This window comes from Micromesistius poutassou, assembly GCF_964030765.1.
Source record: "Micromesistius poutassou genome assembly, chromosome: 8".
Taxonomy (NCBI): domain Eukaryota; kingdom Metazoa; phylum Chordata; class Actinopteri; order Gadiformes; family Gadidae; genus Micromesistius; species Micromesistius poutassou.
Genome location: NC_140278.1, coordinates 9,079,152 through 9,100,389, shown reverse-complemented (window position 1 = coordinate 9,100,389; position 21,238 = coordinate 9,079,152). Strand labels below are relative to the sequence as shown.

The following is a 21,238-nucleotide window of genomic DNA, read 5'->3' as shown; positions in this document are numbered from 1 at the left end:
ACCCTAAAACCATCTGTGCTGGCTATTTATCCATCTTTAAACAAGTATTAAAGGAGTGCTAAGCTGCCGTAATAGCACTGTCATTAGCTCCTCTCTGTGCCGTCCCTGTCCCCAGCTCTGTGAGAGGGCCATATATCACCCCTTTATGGTTCCTGTGGGCTCCGGGGCTCGCTGAAGCCCCTGCCGTTGGAACAGAGAGAGAGGCTCTCTCATGGTCCACACAGCAGAAACCGGTGAGCTGTGTTAAGGGGACACAGTAGAATGGAGTCTGCAGGGGACTTTGCTGTTTAGCATAGCTTTAATCCTGGATCCAGTCCTTCTAGCAGAACTTATTGGAAGGGGGGGGGGGGGGGGGTGGTGGGGGGCAGAACAGAACCTGGGCCGGAAAACAGAAACTGAAGGGGTGGAGTTACGCCTTGTTCCCTGGTTCGTTATGGAGATATTCTACTGAAGAGAAACTGATTTGTGCTTTTTTGTGTGTTTCTACAGTGGCCAGACACTGTGTTGATTTGAAACCTTCACTGACCATTATTGTTTAGTGTTTACTAGTGCTAGCAGAGTTTGTGTGTGCTGTTAAGAGCCAATTATGCACTTATTGATCCCCGCCTCCAGCAACATGATTGGTCGAAACAAATATTGAAGCGAAAGAAAAATAAACGCCCTGTTCACCCATATTTGAGCATCTCCCATCAGACTTTTGATTAGTAATCTAAAGTTTGATTTGTGCGACTAACTCCCCTTCTGTTTCAAGCGACCTCCTGACAGAAGAGCAATGGAAATACAATACTGTGGGGGGGGGGGGTATGTATGTGTATGTGTGTGTGTGCTTGTGTTGCCGGGAGTGCATCTATGTCAAATGTGGGAACTGCTAGGAAAAATGCAGTCACATGGAGGAGAGTGAAAGTAAGAGTAGAAAACAAAATGCCCAGTTGATTGTACTGTGATTATACAGGAGTGAGGGGTTGAGGCTGGATTCATACTTAAAGGGGGGCGAGCTGGGCTCAATTTACCAAAAGAGCAGTCTGCCGAGCTAAGAAGTTAAAGGGATAGGGCAAGAGGCAAAATCCGTTGTACTGCTCCCGGTCCCAAGAGTGGCAAATCTGTCCGATCAGGAAAGAGCAGGTTGTATCCACAGGCACAGGCTGCACCATGTCAGATGGGGGCTGACCAGATGTCTTATTCTAGGCACGAACCGGCGGACCTGGCAGGTGAGGTGGGTGTGACACATTTTTGCATGAACGGTCATATTGGCGCAGTGTTACAGAAGGGTACACGGCAGAGTTTGTACGCATGCTCATTGCTTAAAACAGACAGGACTCCAGTTTGCAGCCACCTTGGTCTGTCTTTCATCAATGTTATGGCCTGCTCACCCCCTCCCCCCACCACACTCCCTTCCTTCCCTTACCCGCTGTAACCTATTGATGGAGCTCCTGTATGTGGCAAGTACTTGTACTGCTCATGATGGATTGCCATAAATCATCAGACAGACAAAGAGACACCCCCGCCATCGGCCATTCATTCTCCCCATCGATCCATTTCACTAATCGCAACAATATCTGTCCACAGAGCTGTGTTATAGTGGCTGACTGCAGCATCTTAAGAGGTCCGTGGAAGGGCCAGCTTTCAACACTTTAATGGTGTGATCAAATCTTTTTGTTATTATACCGCTAGAGTAGACCGTCTTTTTCAAGCAGAAAAAGGTGTCTCTCATATCGACGTTAGAAGTGAGATTGAGATTCAGACGGTCAGGATAACTCTTTCAACATCAAAGATAATTCTGCTTTCTGCACATGTAATATAGAAAAAAACACTTTGCAATCTGCTTTCACCCCAGCAGTACCTCTTTCATTTGTAATTTTTTTTAATTTTTATCTGCCTTGCGGTCATTCTGGCTCCACACTTGGATGTAATAGATGTATTAAGTTAATGTATAATACTGTATATTCTGTTGCAACACTATGGTGTATGTTTCACTTTAGTTCTGTGTGTTTGAGTGTGTTTCTGTTGTTGTGCACTTGTGTGTGTGTGTGTGTGTCTTGTTGTGCCCAGCAGGGGGGGCTATCTAAGTGCTGTGGTTTGAGTTTGTTGCCTCTATAACCGTTTGCTCCCCAGAACGTTCCACGGGAAAAAAATAAAATAATAATAAAGTATTTATTTTCCGTGTCAGCATTTCATTTCCTTTTGGCGCCGCCCTGCACGTCGGCACTGCAGTGCTTGTGGAGTGTCTCAAACAAGCAAACAAACAAGTGACAGCGTTCACAACAAGACCCCAGTCCCTTATCTGTATTCAGCTCTGCCGTCAAACACGCCATTCCTAGCCAATCACAACCCCAGAGCATGGATGTGGTCCATCACGTGTCAGGTGACAATGACCACCGATGCTCTTAGCCGCTCAGATATGCATGACCCGACATGGGGGGGGGGCTAAACGCCTCCCTGATCCCAACCCCCCCCCCCCCCCCCCCCTCCCTATTTGGCTGTGCTCCCCACCATCCCTCCTCTCCTATCTTCCACAGAGCTGGAGGGTGTAACACGTTAGACGCCTTGTCCCGTCGAGACCTGCACAGAGACGAGGGGCCGGGTTATCTGGGTAAACGCGTGCGGGTCCCCATCCTCTCTGCCTGTGCGAGTCCCACTGTGTGCCAATGGTGCACACGGTACTTAGCCCCCTGCCCACCTGCGGGCTGCGCGAGGACAAGTGTGTTTCGCAACAGGAAGTCTCGGCCGATGACGCTGTGCTACAGAACGAGCGAGCCGGAGGCGTGGGGGGGACATCAGAGATGTGTAATGAAATCACTGCAGCTATAATTAAAGCCACGGGGAGCCGGGGAGCCATCCGTGTCTCACGGATACCAAAAGAAAAAATGCGGCCTCGCACAATTATCGCACAATATTATGTTCCACCGGCATTAGCATGGCTTCAGTCACACAACATTTTTCCTCACTCTCTCACTCCCAATCTATCTCTTTCTCTCTCTCTCTCTCTCTCTCTCTCATTCTCTCTCTCCCCCTATATCTGTGTGTCTATCTCTCTCTCTCTCTCTCTCTCTCTCTCTCTGTCTTTCTCATTCTCACCCTCTCCCTCTCTATCTTTTTTGTGTGTGTCTTTCTCTGGCTCTCTCTCTCATGCTCTCTCTCTTTCCCCTGTCTGCCGCATCTATAAAAGGGTTTCCTCTCTCTGCAGAAAGTATGTGGGTGTTACCTTTATTTGTTTAGTCAGCGGTCACATTTCCACGGTGGCATATTGTGAAATGCCAATGCTACTGTCAACCCCCCCCCCCTCCCAGAGGCTCTGTGAACATCACACACAACTTAATGGTGTGAGAGATTCATCTCTATGCCTAAAATAAGCCATTATCTAACCGGCAATAGACACTCTGTCATGTTGTCACCCTGACGCCCTACTCCCGGGGTCACACAGGAAGGGCCCGAGGTGTGAAAAGTCCACAGCTCACACACACACGCACACACACACACGGACATATACACCTACTCACACATAGATACACACATTTACTCTCACAGACACATGCATGCATGCATGCACGCACGCACGCACACACACACACACCCTGTCACCCACACAAATTGGCACAAACACCTATGCACGTGCGTTCTCTGACCCACTAACATGCACACACACAGACACACACACACACACACACACACACACACACACACGAGTCACACTGGAGAAGACGATGCGGTGCCAGGATGCAGTAGGCGGGCGCGGCGGCGGTGGTAGAAACGGAGACTCACTTGATTAGCTCCTAATCGCAGCCTTGGAGAGCTGCACGGCCATTAGGGTCCCCCGCCGTCCCTAATGAGAGGAGGAAGGTGGCTGGTGGCTAGGATTACTTTTGTTTTGGTGGGCTCCCCCCTCTCTTTTATGCGTTCACTTTTTATGTCATGTGTTGCCGACGATTGAGGGGCCCCTGAACGCCCCGTGGCCACGCGTCCCACCCCGTCGCACGGTGCTGATTGTCTTTACTTGTACGTCCCTTTGAAACGGCTGGCTTGATTGTGTGGATGTACGCTCGGCGTGCACTATTGAACTCACACAGGTGCACCCACACACAGGCAAACAAAGGAAATTAACACCAGCATCCCAGAGGTGTACACACACACACACACACACACACTCTCTCTCATACACCCCCCCACACACACACACACACGCACACACAGACACGACCAATCACGTCGGCATGATGGGAGGCCCCTGAAAGGGAGTGTGTTCTGTGCGGCGCCTGTCAAAGGATGCGCGGAGGCGGGAACAGGGAAAGCGGCAGGACACTGGTTGCTGTTGAATAATGCAGCGCTCTCTGCTGCCTCTTTTAGAAAAGAAGGTGGCTGTCTCTCCTGGTTAATCCCCTTAAACCCCACCTCCCCTCATACACACACACACACACACACACACATCACCACCACCACCGCCACCTCACCATCCCCTTCACCATCCCTGCCGCCCACACCACCACCACCACCACCACCACCGCCACCACTCTGTGTTTCAGCGCATTAACACGTCTGCTTCCATGACTCCAGCACAAAAGTCTCCTGCCTTAATAGGTTCAGACACAGGCAAGGGAGGGCATGCTGAGGACACAGGGAAACACACACACAACACAACCGCTGTGGCAGAGTTCACTGCGGAAATAAATAGAACCAGCAGCTCTTACAAACTCGTGACGGAACTTGTGTTCATAAGGACGTTGGGCCATGGATCGTTACTTTTTTTGTGATGTATTTTTTTTTTTTTAATGAACTCCAGTGACTCATCGTCGTCATCATGTGATCATGTCAATGTCAGATGTCAATAAACGCAGTCGCACCTGACTTTCTTGTCTGTTGTGGTCGGCACTCATATTTCATATCATGGGAGATCCATTGAGGTGGCACAGAAGATGATTGTTGATCAAACCGATTCCTCCATCACTCTTGCATTTTCCTTCTGTTCAATCATTATGTTGTGTGTGGGGGGTGGGTGGGGGGGGGTGTGCTGCTGATGACAGCCATCTTCCGTTGGGTGGCCACGACGGCGGGCTGCGGGCAGAGACAGGATGTGGACTAGGCTGTCACCGTAAGCCCCCGAGTGCTTATTCATGAAATGGAATTACTTGGTGACAATGGCTGTGCTTTGCTTTTGATGCTGACTGCGCCCTCAATCCTTTGGCTCGGGCATACCTCCCGGCTTCCCCTTCCTCCCGGCTCCTCCGCGGCATTCACAGCCTCCACCCTGCCCCCACCTCGCTCCCACCTCGCTCATGCTAAGAGCCAATGAAAGGAGAAATCCTCACCTACCTATAAAGAATTTTTCGTAGGAGGCTTCCAAAATGCCAAGGGGATGAGGAATAGACTGATTTAACGATAGCTCCTCCTCTTTTGGACTTAAATGGCAGCTGATTTTAAAGTTCAGCTTCGTTCTAATTGTCTGAGGCTATCGCTCAGATAGGCCTATCGTGATGGCGGGAGCTGCATCCCGCTGCTCTGCGATTGGTTTTCCCTGGCTAGTAGAGAGGAAGGTCGGATGAGATGAAGTAGCAGCAGCTCTTTTGTGAAATCTGTAGAAATGTGTTTTTTTTTCTGCTACAGTCGTGGTGGCTCTTTTTAGACGTTTAAGCAAAGCAGAGTCATTTCTGAGATGAACTCTGAAATACAAATCATAAGGAAATCATTCAATGTATAATTTAACACAGCAAAATATGCTTTTAACCTATTGAATAAACATGTCTTTGGCAAACACATCAATAGCCAATAGCCAAAATAGCCGAATATGAATGGAATAATTTAAACCACTGTTCCATCCCACAGCCTGCTTTCCATATGAAGACAGTAAAATACAATATGTAAATAAGTTTTTTTTTCATATGAAGATGAGATGTAGTGAAGCAGGAGATTTAGCGGGGGGGGGGGGGGGGGGGGTGGGGTCTTTCTTAGAAGATAGAACATAGTGAGTAGTAGTAGATAGATTTGCCATCAGACAACATCAAAGACATATCGGCAGGTCAGCCCTAAGCTGAGTGGCTAACATCTGCTCCTCTGAGGGAACCGCCGTGGCTGAGGCTAACTCCATGTCGGCAGCCTTTTAACGCCATCGTACTTGCAGTTCGGTCATGAATCTCACTCCCTGTGTAAAAAAATATATAATTCTATTTTTCTATGCTTCTATTTTGCAGCCTGTTGCATTAAGAAAAAAAAGAAAAACTTGGGAATAAAAAGATCAAAGAGCTCAGAGCGACTGAAGGCGGAGGAAACACACAGCCAGCCAATCGGCAATTTGTACAAGTCAGCCAATTCTCCGGTGGTCGGGAGAAATCTTCTTCTTCCTCTTCGTATTTTTTACCGTCTCGGCATTGCTTCAAAGCAGGACTAATGAATGAGGAAGTGGCCGCTTCATGGGAGGGAACTGGAATGAGGTCAATTATTGTGACCCATCGCAGAGCGGAGACCAATTAGAGGTCTGAGCGGGGCGGGTGGACTGCTGATGAGGGGGCGGCATTATTAGAACCCTCATGGGGACGGGGCAGACAGCCAGACACGCTCCGGTCTGCTCCCAGGCATCAAAGCCTGCATCTATCTAGATTGCTCACAAACACTAAGGAAGCAGAAAAACAAACACGGGATGGAGTTCCCAGAAAAGCCACTTTACAAGCTAAACAAGCTATTGTCACTCATTACTCATCTTTTTTTTTTTTCTCTGCTCGATATTCACACGCATTCATGCACAGGCACGCACATACACACATGTTCACTCACACACAAACCCATGAGCTCAATCATGCACGCACACAAACACACACACTAGCACACCCACACAAGGAACATTACGCATTGTAGAGCTAAAAAACTTGATTGCAACTTGTTATAATTATATTGCATTGTCTGCAGTTAACTCAAATGCCTCAAAATTCTACAAACTTTTTTTTCACTTTCAATCACGGTATTTGTATAATTGAGAATGCTCTACTGACAAAGACAATGAATAAATAATGAATCAGAAAAATAATTCATAATTTCATATGTTTTTTATGTAAATGGGGATGAAGTGTCTTACACACACAAGCACACACACACACAAACACACGTGTACATACACGCACATAGACACACACACACACACACAAGCGAGTAGGGACTAGAAAGTTGTGCCTGTGTGCGTGTGTGTGTGTGTGTGTTTGTTTGTGTCTGGGTGTCCACTTGTGATATTGTATTCAGATGCACCACTTTCTCATTGAGAAGTCAATGCTAACTATATTTTTACAGCATAGTGACAATTCTATCATACAAACGATGTGTCTTTTTAATTAGCCCCATGCTTCCTATAGCCCCAGTGTGTACATCTGCCAACGCATTATGGGTCTTCAGCTAGCCACACTGACAGTTAGCTTATGCACAATCAGTCTGAATTAAATTATAAAGCTACACAGGCTTTCAGCTCATAATGGGATTTTCTTGAAAGCCCCGTTGTATGGTGCTCTACCCAATGCTCAAACTTATTTAGTTTCATCCTAAATTGAAAAATCCGGATACTCCTCTGTAAAACAATGGCTGCCAACCTGTGGGCTCCTCAGCTAGCAATGGTTAATTCTCATTGGATGAATCAGACCATAATTAAATGAGCGTTAATTAAGATGACGTTTCCCCAAACACACCATTACTACGCGATAATACAGGCGTAATCACAGCTCATAGAAACATAATGTTCGGCTGTGCGACGCTGATATCATGGATGTGTCGTGCCTGTCTAATCCCCTTCAATTAATAAATGTTCCACAATGCTACGATGATCGAAGCAGAGGTAAAGTGTAAAGCCAATCAGTGTACTGTTGTTCCATTGTTTTCATCGTCCACAGGGAATTGTCGCCGTTGTCTTAGCGAGTTCACGGCACCGGCTAAATGCACCGTGATATCTGAATGAGGAACTTAACACAAGTTTTCCTCCCAAATTAACATCACCGCGGTGTGTTGTATAAAACTAAATTATTATTAAAAAATCAATGCACCCCCAGTTTAATCAAAGCTCGGTGAGTAATGTATGTGATTCATTTTGTAGGAGCTGAGAAAACAAATGGAGGACAAAAACAAACAGCCATACACGACAAGATGGGGTGTTCATTATTTTTGTGTGACTCGATTACAAACAAGAGAGAGAGAGAGAGAGAGAAAGGGAGGCAGAGAAAGAGAGAGAGTTTGCACATTTGCAGTCTCATAAATTACCTTCCAAAGCATTATAAATGCCACTCATAAATCTCTTGTCATATTTCATTACAACGCACGTCACAAACGGACACGCTCTGATTCCACACAGGACATCCCGGCATACCTTCCCACTACACCAGAAGGTGTGCATGTGTTTGTGTGTGTATTTTACTCCAATGTGCTGTTTAGCCATTCTCCCTGTTCCTTAACACGGATAAATGACTCCCAGACGGTGGGTGTGACAATGTTTTTTTTTTGCTTTGACCTCATTCTTTTCCCTCCGACCAGGTGCCTCTTCTTTTGTGCGCGGTCGCTGTGACCAGCGTCAAGCTGTTTGCTGGGTTTTTGTGCAATGTGTTTGTTGTCTCGGCTTGAGGTGTGTTCATGCAGTACCGTCTCTGTGGTTTTGGTCCCCGAAGACGACCGTTTACTAGTGGAATATTTAGGTAGTCCCGAGAGGATGTTGGTTTTCAGACGAAGATCGGGCAATGCATTCAAGAACAATTTCACTCGCTCTTTCGGATTTACAAAGACATGTAAATTTCGCTTTTCCCCCCCCCACACACACACACGTTTCTATATCCATTCATATGAATATTAAGTCGGTAGCTGTTGCTTGCTTAAATCCCCCTGCTTTTCCGTGCTGTAAAACAAACAAGCTGGAGACTATGCAGAATTGAGCCTTGAGATTAAATTCAGTGCAAAATGAGCATCTGAATTTTCATGACCTAATTACGCTTTACAGTCGGTGCTCCTTGCCAGAATAATATCTTGTGTCATTAAAACACTCTATTATAAGGCCGCTTGTAATTACATCACAATTTATGCTTCTTTATTTTTGTGCCATGCTATAATTAATGCCTTTTTGGAACAAATTATTGTATTTAATTCTGCAATGCCCCCCTATTTGCATACAGATTACGGTTAAATGAATGCTGCTTGTTTGTGGAAAAACCCCTAATGAAGGTCATTACTAATGCATTATGCAATCAGTAAGGTTCTTAATAACCTATGCCTATCAATAGTGAAACATATGACTGACATAAGAGGGGTATGCGTTTTATTCACCAGGCCTTTTCCAAACCTTCTTACACTTCATGGCTAACCTGAATCCTAAGGACATGCAACAACGTCCTTTGCTCTTGTGCCGTCCATCTTTCAATCAAAGAGTGATTCTGAGATGGACGTGAACAATGGTTTTAACTAGACGGGGAACAAATATCGAGCTAGAAAAGAGCTGACTATGTCTGACTCTGTTCCCTTAAGTCTCACTACGATGTGTTCGGTGGTCAACAGACATTTTAGTCTTACTTCAATGTGTTCAGCAGTGGACTGACACTTTTATCTCACTGCTATGTGTTGAACAGTCCACTGACACTTTAACCTCACTGCTATGTGTTCAGCAGTTGACACACATTAAATAGTATTTTGTGCTATGACTATTTTTCCGTAAAATATATAATTGCCATCGCTAGATGCTGGGCAAGATGTCAATTTTGTAAGACATTAGACACATTGTATAGTGGCTGTGTTGTTGGGTCTACAACTTGTTATTGTTGTGCACAATGTTAGTTGATAGACATGCTGCTAACAGACAGGATGAAAATAGTTGTGTCATGGTAACCTTTTGCTGACGGTACATTAAGAAGCATTCATTCATAATCCTGCTGACACAAGCAATAGTGAATAATACAGCTTTTTCAAAGAGAGAAAGAGAAAGGTTACTATATAAAAGTGGTAGGTTACAAAAACACATCCCATCTCACAATTTGAGAAAATATAATATATTTCATCATCATAAATTCAGCATATTGTTGTGATGATCATAATCGCCACCACAAGATTTGTGATTAACGCAACATCATGTTTCCATCATGAGTTTGGCTCAAGTTTTGCACAGCACACTTCCAACATTGGGTTTCATTGCTTTACTTTGAACCCCAAATTTTAGTTCCCTCCTAGTCATTCCCATCTTTCTATCTTTTAATGTTTCTACAGGAATGAAGTCTTCATTGCGAAAATATGCCCCACAGGACACGGTTGTTTATTTGTTTGTAGTCACCCTCATTCTGGTAGTCAAATTGTGGACTTTACTGCCAGATGGGCCTGCCAGATGCTGAGCAAGCAGCTCTCTGGATTCCCTGCTGTCCCTCAAGCGAGTGACCTTTCATCACAAGCAACCTATTGGATTGTCCTGTTTCCAACGATTTTCACTCTGTTTCGATAGCATCTTTCCATGATATTCCCGATATCCCAGCGGTTGTTGATTCTTCGATGCTTTCTGCTTTGTATTAATTGACAAACATTACTGTTGGTCCTTTGTATTCCATCAAAGTCGCTAATGAAGGTGGCACTTTTAGCCCAGTTAGAACTAACGCCAACTTCCACTTGAGGCTAAAGCCATTCCATCAACACAATTCAGCCGCACCTTGTTAAGGATAATTCAACCCAGGATAACATTATCTTGTATTACGCATGCTCACGAGATATATAACCAGCCCAGAACCTTGAATGTCGAATCATGGATCAAATGTCAGAAAATGAAAATTGTTAGGTCTACTTTCTCTGACATAAAAGGAATTACAAAAATAAGCCAATGCCAAGAATTCTATGACATACTGAGGACGAGAACTCAGGCCGCCCACCAGGGGCGGAGTGGGGCACTAAAAGCCACCGGGAGAATTCTGACCGGCCCAGCCCAGCCCACCACCGGCCCACCACCAGCCCAGTGGCGTAGCGATCGCGATTGTTGACAGGGGGGGGGGGGGGGGGGGAGATCGCGGACGAGCGCTGTTACGGTCGCGATTGTTGACAGGGGGGGGGGGGGGGGGTCGCGGACGAGCGCTGAAGTAGAATAATGATGTATAACGCATAGGCCCGGCTTACACACGTCTCGCGGCAGGTCCACCTGACCTCGGTGGCCGACCGGCCGACAGGGAAAACTCCCGATCGTCCCAACGGCCACTCCGCCCCTGCCGCCCACCCCACAGCACCAGCACTAGACCAGTCACCCAACAGGTGACTGGTCCCAATTGCGGGTTCCCAATTGCGGTAGAATACATAGATGTGTATAAAAATGTGTTGAGAAAATATCCACTATAACATGCAATTAATTTAATTATTTTATTTGCAATCATTTAATCTTGGACACTTAGTGAAAATATAGGCTGTTTGTACTTGTGTGTATAAATTTGACCAATTGTGGTCTTTCACTTGACAAAATCGAGAGAACTAGACTGGACGGAATCTTCTGATGGTACACTTGTTTCTGACAGATGGACTTCTCTGAAACACCGCTAAAGTAAGCCTGGCAGTTAGCCTGCCACGGACCAGGTTAGTTTGGTCGGATAAATTCCCATGGTTACTTAGCGGAGAGTCCATTAAGTCATGTTAATGGAACGGAACTCTAACTGAAAGTAGTGAGGCTTAGCGAAATTAGCCCGGCTTTGCGTTTAGCTTGGTTGATGGAATAGCCCTCTGATTGAGAAAGATTGTGTGAGTTTTAAGTCTGTTTTTGTTTTTTGTTTTAGTTATTGTGGTAATACAATCACACAGAGTTTATAAGCTCAATTGAAGCAGAAATTCAGGTTAGAAGCCACTCGGAATTTAAAAATTGTCCCCAAAAATTAACTCAGCTCCAGTAACATTTTTTATTGTTTTTCAAATGGAGGGGAGGGGGGTTACAGACATATCAAAAGTCATATGTTAAATTGAGGAGAGTAAAAAAGAAAAAGAAAGAAGAAAAAATATCAGGTTGGTAAGACAATACATAAAGCAACAAAAACATGTTCAGCAGGTAACACATCACATCAAAGATTGCCTAGTTGTTGTTGTCCCTAGCCCAAGAGATTATCTTGGATGAGAAAGAGTTCCAAGCTTGAACAGTCACTGGTCGTGCCTTATTAAGTCGGGCAGTTGTATGTTCAAGATTGACAATGTTGACCAGGCTATGGATCTAGAACGCTTTCATACACATATCTGGAGAAAACCAGTTTTTCAAAATTGTTTTCTTTGCAGAGGTAAACCCTGCGAATATCCTTTTGAACTGAATTTGCTTTAGATTAATATCAGAATCATCATTAAGCAGACAAAAACCAGGATTAGGAACGTAAAAAATATCAAGTATATCCACTAAAACTGAGTTTACATGAGACCAGAACTTAGAGATAACTGGACAATCCCAAAACATGTGTAAGAAGAACACCGTTGTTGAATAAGACGTTAAAACAAAAAAGTACTTTCAAATATATTATTTTTATTTTTTTCAATAAGGTCAATATTATATATTTAATGAGTAAAATGTATCATCTGCAACAAAATGTAGATTAAAAAACGTTAAAGTGAGCGATAGGTCACGTATTTTTCTACCTGGGCTCAATGATCTTTGCTAATTGACTCTCGTTATACACAACAAGAGATAGGATCTACACCTTTACAGCAGTTGCATGCTGATGAGTCGCACACTTCCCACCACTCGGCGGAGAGCAAGTGGCTCATGGTACATTTGGCTACAATGCACCCCGATGAGTTTTTTGGTGTAGGGTTCGGAGGAGCCTCATGCAACATACGGATAGTGTCATTTAAGTAGCCGGAAAAACCATCTCCATCACTGAAAGTGTAAGGGAACCCCATGGTTCAGCTCAAATTCGAATGGGAAAAGATTTTTTTTAAAGCATTATGGGCTTAGAGTTCTAGGAAGGATCCCCATGGTTATGCCCCACGGTAACTTTGTGAGAGAGTAGACTCATGGTAGTGCCACATGGCGGGCTCTATGGAGAGGGGCCACTCCCTATGTAGACCTCATTCTTAGGTAACAAAAAACAGAAGTGGCATCCTTACCCTGTTTGGCTAGATGCCACTACATTTTACACACTGCCCGTTTAACCCTCCCTCGGAAATGGCCATCAACAGTGTGGAGCCCAAACGGGGCTCCAAAAGTACACACACCCCCCACCCGGTGTCTTTTCATCGGGACGTCAAAGTGTGAAAACGCTGTGGATTACAGTCTGACTTTAGTAGCAGTGACAACATTTTTCCAGCTTGCACCTTGTTACAATGAATTGCGAGGCTCCATAGAAGGTAAATCTACAGCCTCATAGCAGTTGTCAGAAGTGTGGGAAGAAGTCACCAATGGGTGACTTCACGGATTATACTTCCATACTTTTTACAATCTACTTTTGACTCTGAGGGAAGCAGAGAACTCTAAATCTAAATGATCTACCTCCAAACTTCTGAACAGGAGACGATGGAGAACCGTCTAGAGAAAAATAAGATAGGCCTGCATGATAGCAGTCGCATACATTTCTAAAAGCAGAAAAGTAGTGAGAGAATCTGCAAATCTGATCAGATTTTGACGCTGTTGGCACTCACTTTTCCATGTTGAATTGAAAACAGATGATTTAATGTTTTAATTTCATACCCACTGACTAAAAGAAGCCTCTTAGGAAAACAATCACTGCGGGAAGCTCTATTATGATGCCGCCACGGCCATTAAAAGATAGTTTTGTTCTGTTCGAGTCAAAATTCTTTCCTGATATGGCTGTTGCCTTTGCAATCATTTCAGTGAGAGCCAGTTGCATTTTCAAACTTTTGAAAGGGTTTCAAAGCTTTCTGGCCTCTTGCTATTCAGAATATATTGTATAACAATATATATCTCAAGATTATTATGTGTGTCTATATTAACCAGAGAGCTCTCTTCTCTTGCTCTTTTGCATGCAGACGCACACAAACGCCCACACAGACACACACTAACATATGCATAAGCACTCACACACACACACACACACATACACCCACGCAAACACACACCTTACCCATGGGTGTGGGGGCCCCTATGGTGCCTCATCATGTCCTACCATACTCCTCTAGGCCTCCGGGGGCTCTGTTCCCTAGGATGACACACGGAGCTCTCCTCTGAGGGGAGGAGAAGCTAGTAATGCAATGAGAAGGTCCATAAGAGGGCCCGGGGATATAAAGTGTCTGGAGAAGTGAACCTAATTCTGGACTGATGAAAATGAACAGCCCTGGCTCCCTTCCCCTCCTCTCCTTCTGCCATCCCTCTCTCATCGTCATGCCCTCCTTGCCTCTGTCTCTCTCTTCGTCCCTCCCTGCCTCTGTCTTTTATTCCTCCCATCTCTCTCTCTTTGTCATGAGTCCTCTCCTCCCTCCCTGCTCACACCCTCCCTCTATCTTTCACTCCTCCACTCTCTCTCTTTCTCTCTCTCTCTCTCTCTCCCCCCCATCTATGTCTTCACCTCCTTTGCTCTGACCACCCGTTCCTTCCTAATTCTCCTTATTCCTCTCTCCTCTCTCTACCTCCCTCTATTTCCTATTCTAACAAGCCTCCCTCCCTGACACTGAAGTGCGGCAGCATCATGTCTGTGTCGCTCTGACATCCCCCCCCGCTCATTTAGTTTGTCTGCTGCGCCATTTGCATGCACAACCTTTTCCCAGGTGTAGTCTCTCCCCTCTGCAGTCACATGACCCCTGTGTCTCCACCCCACCCCCCATCCTCTCCTGTTCAACCAGCTGGGGGCATGGGGAGGGGAAGGAATAAAACAAGACCTGAAAAGGAATCGATAAATGTTTCATCAGATTTGAAAAGACGGCGTTAGCCTTTGTTTTATGTGAGGGTGCCGTGCCACACTCTCAGGGTGGCCAAGTCCTTGGGTTTTAAAAGAAAGCTTTATGGTGCTGTAAACATAGCCCAATTCTCTTTTCCATTTCAACCACATAAAGATAAGACACATCAGTAAATCTCATGTCCCTTGCTCTCCCTCCAACCCACCAACCCTGTTCCCCTCCCCCTCCCTTCCAGTCTCCCTCCCTCTCACACTGTCTCCCTCCCCCTCACACTGTCTCTATAATACATATATTTCTGAATGAAATACATGTATAATATGCAACAGATGCTTCCATGGAAACAAAAGCCAGGCCAGGGTATTTGGGACAGTTATGATAGGAGAGTGGCAGGTCTGTATTCCATCCTCCCTCCCCCAGCCGTCTGTTGCATGAACAGTCTCCCTGGCCAGACTGGGTGCAGAGCGGTGAGATAACAGGTGCTGGGCGTCTGAGGGTCGAGGTTGGGTTCCATCCCTACTTCCTCTGTGTCATCCAATCAGAGCACTGTGGTACGTCATGCTGCCATTATGTGTACTTTTCTTCTCACTATATGTTATACCATGATATTATTAGATCCTAAAAATCTAGGCCACGCACTCAGGCGCTACGAGGTCATGCCACTTCATAACTCTGGGTAAACAGGTAAATCAGTCTCGCTTTTTTTAGGATGTTCTTCGTTTTGTATTTTGTGATGTGACGCTACATCTTTCGCGGTTTCGTCCAACGACACTCCCAACAGAGTCGTCCTATTTACCGCCTGGCACTTTGACGGTGACGGATCTCCACCTGACTCTCTCTCCCTTACCGCTATGTCGTCATCTGACCAGCTGGAGCTGCCAGATGTGTCACAGGACTCCCGAGGAAAAGCTGAGCGATTGACTGCTGCTCCGATTCATAAGCAGAGCGATTGACTGCAGCTTGGATTCGTAAACTACGTGATTGACTGCTGTTGGCACAATAGCTGCCAGCGGCGCAAGTGGTGTCTGACAAACGACGCGGCGCCGGCTTCTGACGGGCGGCGGTGGCGGCGGGGGAAATTACCTCGGCTCTCTGCAGCAGCAGTGGCGGCGGCGGTGGGTGCCTCACAATCAGTCCACACCCCCATGACTTCCGTGCTCCCCTTTTTTTACTGCCACACTCAATCATTGCCAAATAGATAACGTAGACAAAGGTCTGCTGGAAGGTAGTATGTGTAAATGTGCATATGAGTGAGGGGCTTATTAAGGCCATCACTTGCAGCATAAAACCCTTTGGGACATTTCACGGGGCTAAGGAGCCCTTGTTGCCATAGCGCTGTCTCTTCCCACAGTTGCTTCTTTTCTTTATGGGCTACGTAATATAATCAGGACAGCTAATAACACCCCGGCCTGAATGTGAGAGTCCATAAAAGCTGTAAATCGAATCAGATTAATTTTGAGTGAATATAAATGAGAAGGTCTTGTCCGTCATCATTCTTTTTTTTTGTATTCATTTATTGACGCAGTAAAAATAAGTTCAGAGTTTGGCCTTATTAGCTAAATCTGTACCTGCCGTCACGGATGTGGAAGAACACATTGCACTACATTAAAGCCAATTCAACAGAAAGGTTCTGTTTGAGAAGGGAGCTGCAATAAAGCTTTACCCCTATGGGCCAACGTTGTTCAGCTATACCTGCTTAGCTTCAAAATGAATGTCACGCTTCGTAAAAGCATCAGCCATTTAGGAATCACATTTTCCCCACAGTTATGAAGTGTGAGATGTGCTTGCCTGCTTGATGTTATAATCCAGACCCCCGTGTGAGGCCTGAAACATTAGGCTCAATCTTGCCTGCAGTCGTATTTATCTGTCGTTAGCTCCCAGCAGACGCGCTACCATCAGAGGTTATAGAGTTGACTGCTCATGCTGCCAGGCAGCAGGCAGATATCCTCCCAATGTCGCTGAGTTGTCGCCATAGTGTGACAAATGCCGGTTAAAGACACAAGAACTGTACCTTTATTTTATTATTTGTTGTCTTGTTTGTGTTTTTCACACCATAAGCAACCCAGTAGACTCTATTTTTTTTATTTGTGTATCTATATTTATCCTAGCCTGGAAATCCAGACCCACATCTAGAAAGCTGTAGGGTCTGGCAACGCATAATAAAAATGGCCCAATTTGAGCGGCACCAAGCATGCATTTGAAAATATCACTGCACACAATTGGATAACACTACGACCAATCAGAAGAATACAAGGGGTGACGCATCCAGACCAGCGGAGCTAACCAATAGATAAGACTCTTATCCGGTCGGTAAAACAGCAACGCTTTTGGCCCGCCTATATCAGATACACCGATGTGATTGGTTAATGTTCTGGGCCAGGGAAATCTGAAGTGAGTATATTGCTCGTTCCCAGAGTGACTCGCTGAGCAAATTCAAATAGTGCTCTCGCGAGAACTCTGGATTTCCAGGGTAGGTTATTTCAGTAGAGATTAATCAATCTTCGAATATAACTAGAAAATCAAATAAACCTTCTGAATCATGGACGCTTAAGCCCAAAGTACACTACTCCCTATTCGTAATCCGTAATCCAACTCCGTAACTACGGAGACCCCTCGAGCATTCGCAGTTCTCCGTTGGGATGTCGGATACACAATGCAATTCGCTGCCCGATCGATCTTATATGCTGACTACTAACCATGTAAATAGTGTTGAAAATAAACTTCCAAAGCTTTTCAAATCTTATTTGGTGTTTTATTAGTCCTTAATGTGCAAAGTAAACAATGTACAAAGTAATTAAGGTGCAAAGTCAAACCGGGGAAAGTGATTCCGGAAATTATTTTGTTAGAGGACCAATCACAGCCCTTGCCATCTCCATCCGTCTCCATTGCCTCGACGGATAGTTAAAAAATATTGGATGCGCACATAGAGCTACGGAGAGGGTCTCCGACAGGCTCTCCGTCGCCGGAGAGGGCTCTCCGTAGCTACGTACTGCACTTTACGGAGGACTATAAATCCACCTTTACTCTCTGGACCTGGATTACCACCTCTGAAGTGTGGAGCATATTGAGTTATCTGAAACCTTTAGATACATTTAATGTTCTATGTTAAACTTTTGGATTCCTCAACCTGGACCCTTTTTTACGATAATTTGGGGTCTAATGATGCGTTCCAGGCAACCCGTAACTCGTGTTTTCACAACCTTCTACCCGTGAAAGTGTCCTGGAACGGCAGTCAGACCCATAACTCACTACCCGTGAACTTGTACTAGATCAATGTACTCCCAGTTACAGCTTTTGACGTAACACACATAAACAACAATGGCGGTCTCTGTTGGTACTATCTATAAAAATAAATAAATTGGTTGTTAGGACATGTTTTATGATATGAACGTCCACATTAGCGGCATTTTTGCATGCGCAACAGATAGTTTTTCAAGATAATTGAATACGCAACTGCTCCGGGCCAGGTTAGGTTGACAGCATAAGTTACCATGGTGATACAGCAACGCTAAAACAGAGCCACTCTTGTGTCACATAGGAGCACAACATACCTCGCTTACCCGCTAATCGAGGTTCGTAGTATAGCCCACAGAGCCACAGAAGGGTTTGTTGTCGTGACTTGCCTGGAACGCTACCAAGTCGTGAGTCATGACTTTAAGTCATAATTTACAGGCTGAAAAGTGTCCCTGGAACGCAGCATAAGGCAGTATTTTGCAGCCTTTTATTTTAGGTATTCAACAAATTTGTGATGAGGACTTTTCGCGGACCACCTTAAATGCAAACTGTAAAAAATGAATAATGAACATGCATGAAGTGGCTGAGCAAAGAGTGCCAGCGTCCCCTTTATTCACAGTTATTACTGCAAGACACAGTGGGAAACTGTGGAAAGGATAAAGCAGCAACGCTGCTTATGCTCCCAGTTTGTTTAATAAGCAAACACAAATTAACACCAAACATTAATGGAACACATGGCAATGGAAAATGAATGATGGAACGCACAAAGTGACAAAATATTTGAAATATTAACATGCCATAATGCTACAATTACTGAACAATATTTAAAATATATATTTTAGATAGATATTTAAAATGTTAACTCTGATGTTCAACGACGCAAGATTTGCATCATTTGTGTGTTCGCTCGAGTTGAAATATTTAACATTTGCATGAAGCTGTGTTGTGAAAGCCTATCAGCATTGAGATTGTCTCAATGTCAGAAAACGTGGTTTGCGCGGTCAAACTCGCACGATTAAACAGATTGAATATTTGCGTTGCTTAAATTTTGTTGTGACTGTGTGTTCACACCGCACTTTACCCCATTTCGCCTGTTCGCTGCGAACAGGCGAATGTTGCCGCGCGACAAATCATAATCTGTCGCGGGGCGAATTTTTCCAACGGTCATTCATGCCAATTCATTCTCATCAACCATGGCCGAGATGTGTGTCTGTACCTGTTGTGGAAGTGGGAGAGACGTCGGAATTTGTGCCATGATATTATATATATCGTATATATTATATGATATAGATATTTATATATTATATGTAGATATAGAGCTCCGGGAGTCGCAAACGGCAACAATCACTTTCTCCTCCAAGCTGCGGTTCACTGAACGGTTGAACGGTGATTGGCTGTTTTACGTTACTTCACCCAGGGAGTGAACTGATTGACTGTTATGTGACGTCACCCAGGGAGTGAACGCCGATTGGCTGTTTTACGTTACTTCACCCACGTTACCCACAGGGAGTGAACGCTGATTGGCTGTTTCAACGCGAATGCCGCGAAAAAGTTGAAATATTTCAACTTCAGCGAATTTGTCGCGCCGCGAATCCACATGCTCGCGCCACGCGCTCGCCGTTCACATGGAAAAATGTTGCGCCGTCAATCAAATCTTGTCGCGCGAATCGGCGAAAAAAAAATTAGCCCGATTCGCGTCTCCACGTTCACTTTGCATTGAAACGTGTCGCGGGGCGAAGTGCGGTGTGAACACACCTTTACGACCCAAAATGATCAGAAAAATTGGTTCAAGTTTGGATAAATCAAGTTTCCTATAAAAAAAATACTCATGAGGACAAGGGCGTCATCAGGTTTTTGAGAGTGGGGGGGACATATTTTGAGGGGGGGTCTGGGGGTCGTCCCCCAGAAAAAAATTGAAAGAAGTAGATGCAATTTCCCGCATTCTGGTGCATTTTACCATGTTTTTAGATTTAAAATGATCTCCCTCTTTCATTGATTTTCCTTGGAGCTGGCATGGTCTGCAATTACTGACTACTACTATGTTATATATATATATTTATTTATTTATATTTATTTATTTATTTATTTTAACAGCCATTGAAAACGTTTACATGTCTTGATGATATATAGGCTAGGTTTTTTATACAACAAAGTAGGCTATTAGGCACGAATATTTGATCTTTGTGATTTTGAATATTGCTAATGCCAGAGAATGTCTCATAAGGGTACTAACATTCAATTTAGCTGTTTGGCCACTCAATGGAAAACTTGGGCAACTACTTTACTTTCCTCTTCTTCGAAAAAAAAAAGTCCTTATTCATCTCGTGTCGCTGTCGTTGATCCGACTCTCAACATAGGCTTGCTTCGGTCGGCTTCGGTGCGTGTTTTGAATGCGTGCGTGATGCTGTTTTGTGTGTTGAAAAAAACAGGAAAACGCAGAGTGGATTTCTATTTATATGGGTATTCACCCTACTGACAAAGTGGAACGGATTTGAATGTGAAGCGATGGAAAGAACACTGGACTAGTAGACCAGTCATGCACTAATATTTTTGATGGCAAATGTGGGGGGGTCGAAATGACTTTTTTTCAAGGGTGGGGGGGACGTGTCCCCCCCCCCAATTATATTATGGTGACGCCCATGCATGAGGACCAGTTAGCTGGGAGGAACAAACAACATTTGACTTAACGAGGGTTTCAGATAACTGAATCTGTAACGCTGCACTTCATGGGTGGAAATGCCAGGTCCAAAAAGTGAAAGTCTGAGATTCAGATGGTTTATTTGATTCTCTTCGATATTCAAGATGAATTAGGCTGGTATAAACATAGATACACAAATAGAAAATACAGTTTACTGGGTAGCTTGGTGTGAAACAAAAAAACACCAAGACACACAGAGGAAGCAGGCTGCATTGATGAGTTGATGAAGTACGGTTGTTACTTGTGACTGACATGAAGTTCTTATACGTTTGTGAATACTACCAGTAACAATATCAGGGGGGTTACAGGAAGCTATATTACAGTTTGTTATGACACAATACTGGTTTCCTTTACACTGGTAGCATATTCTATTATTTTGTAATTCTTTGGTATTAATAATGAGAGACCTGAGACAGGCCAGCTTATTTAAGTAGCCATCTATGGTAATGCAAGCACTTTAATGAAAACAAAGCATAACAATGAATCAGGCTTGACATCCTGTTGTTTGGCCAGCATCTGATGTAG

At 44.7% G+C, this 21,238-nt stretch overlaps 1 protein-coding gene across 1 annotated transcript in view; it reads right to left on the bottom strand.

Annotated features, from left to right (window-relative positions):
* Window positions 1-2,503: 2,503 nt before the first annotated feature.
* Window positions 2,504-21,238, bottom strand: part of LOC311351760 (uncharacterized protein) — a gene marked incomplete at both ends in the record, with an annotated part of 41,804 nt that continues 23,069 nt past the window's right edge. Inside the window, 2 exons of the mRNA XM_084471906.1 lie at window positions 2,504-2,559; window positions 2,678-2,738. Of these exons, the coding sequence (XP_084328032.1) occupies window positions 2,504-2,559; window positions 2,678-2,738 (117 nt within the window). The remainder of the gene's footprint in view (window positions 2,560-2,677; window positions 2,739-21,238) is intronic.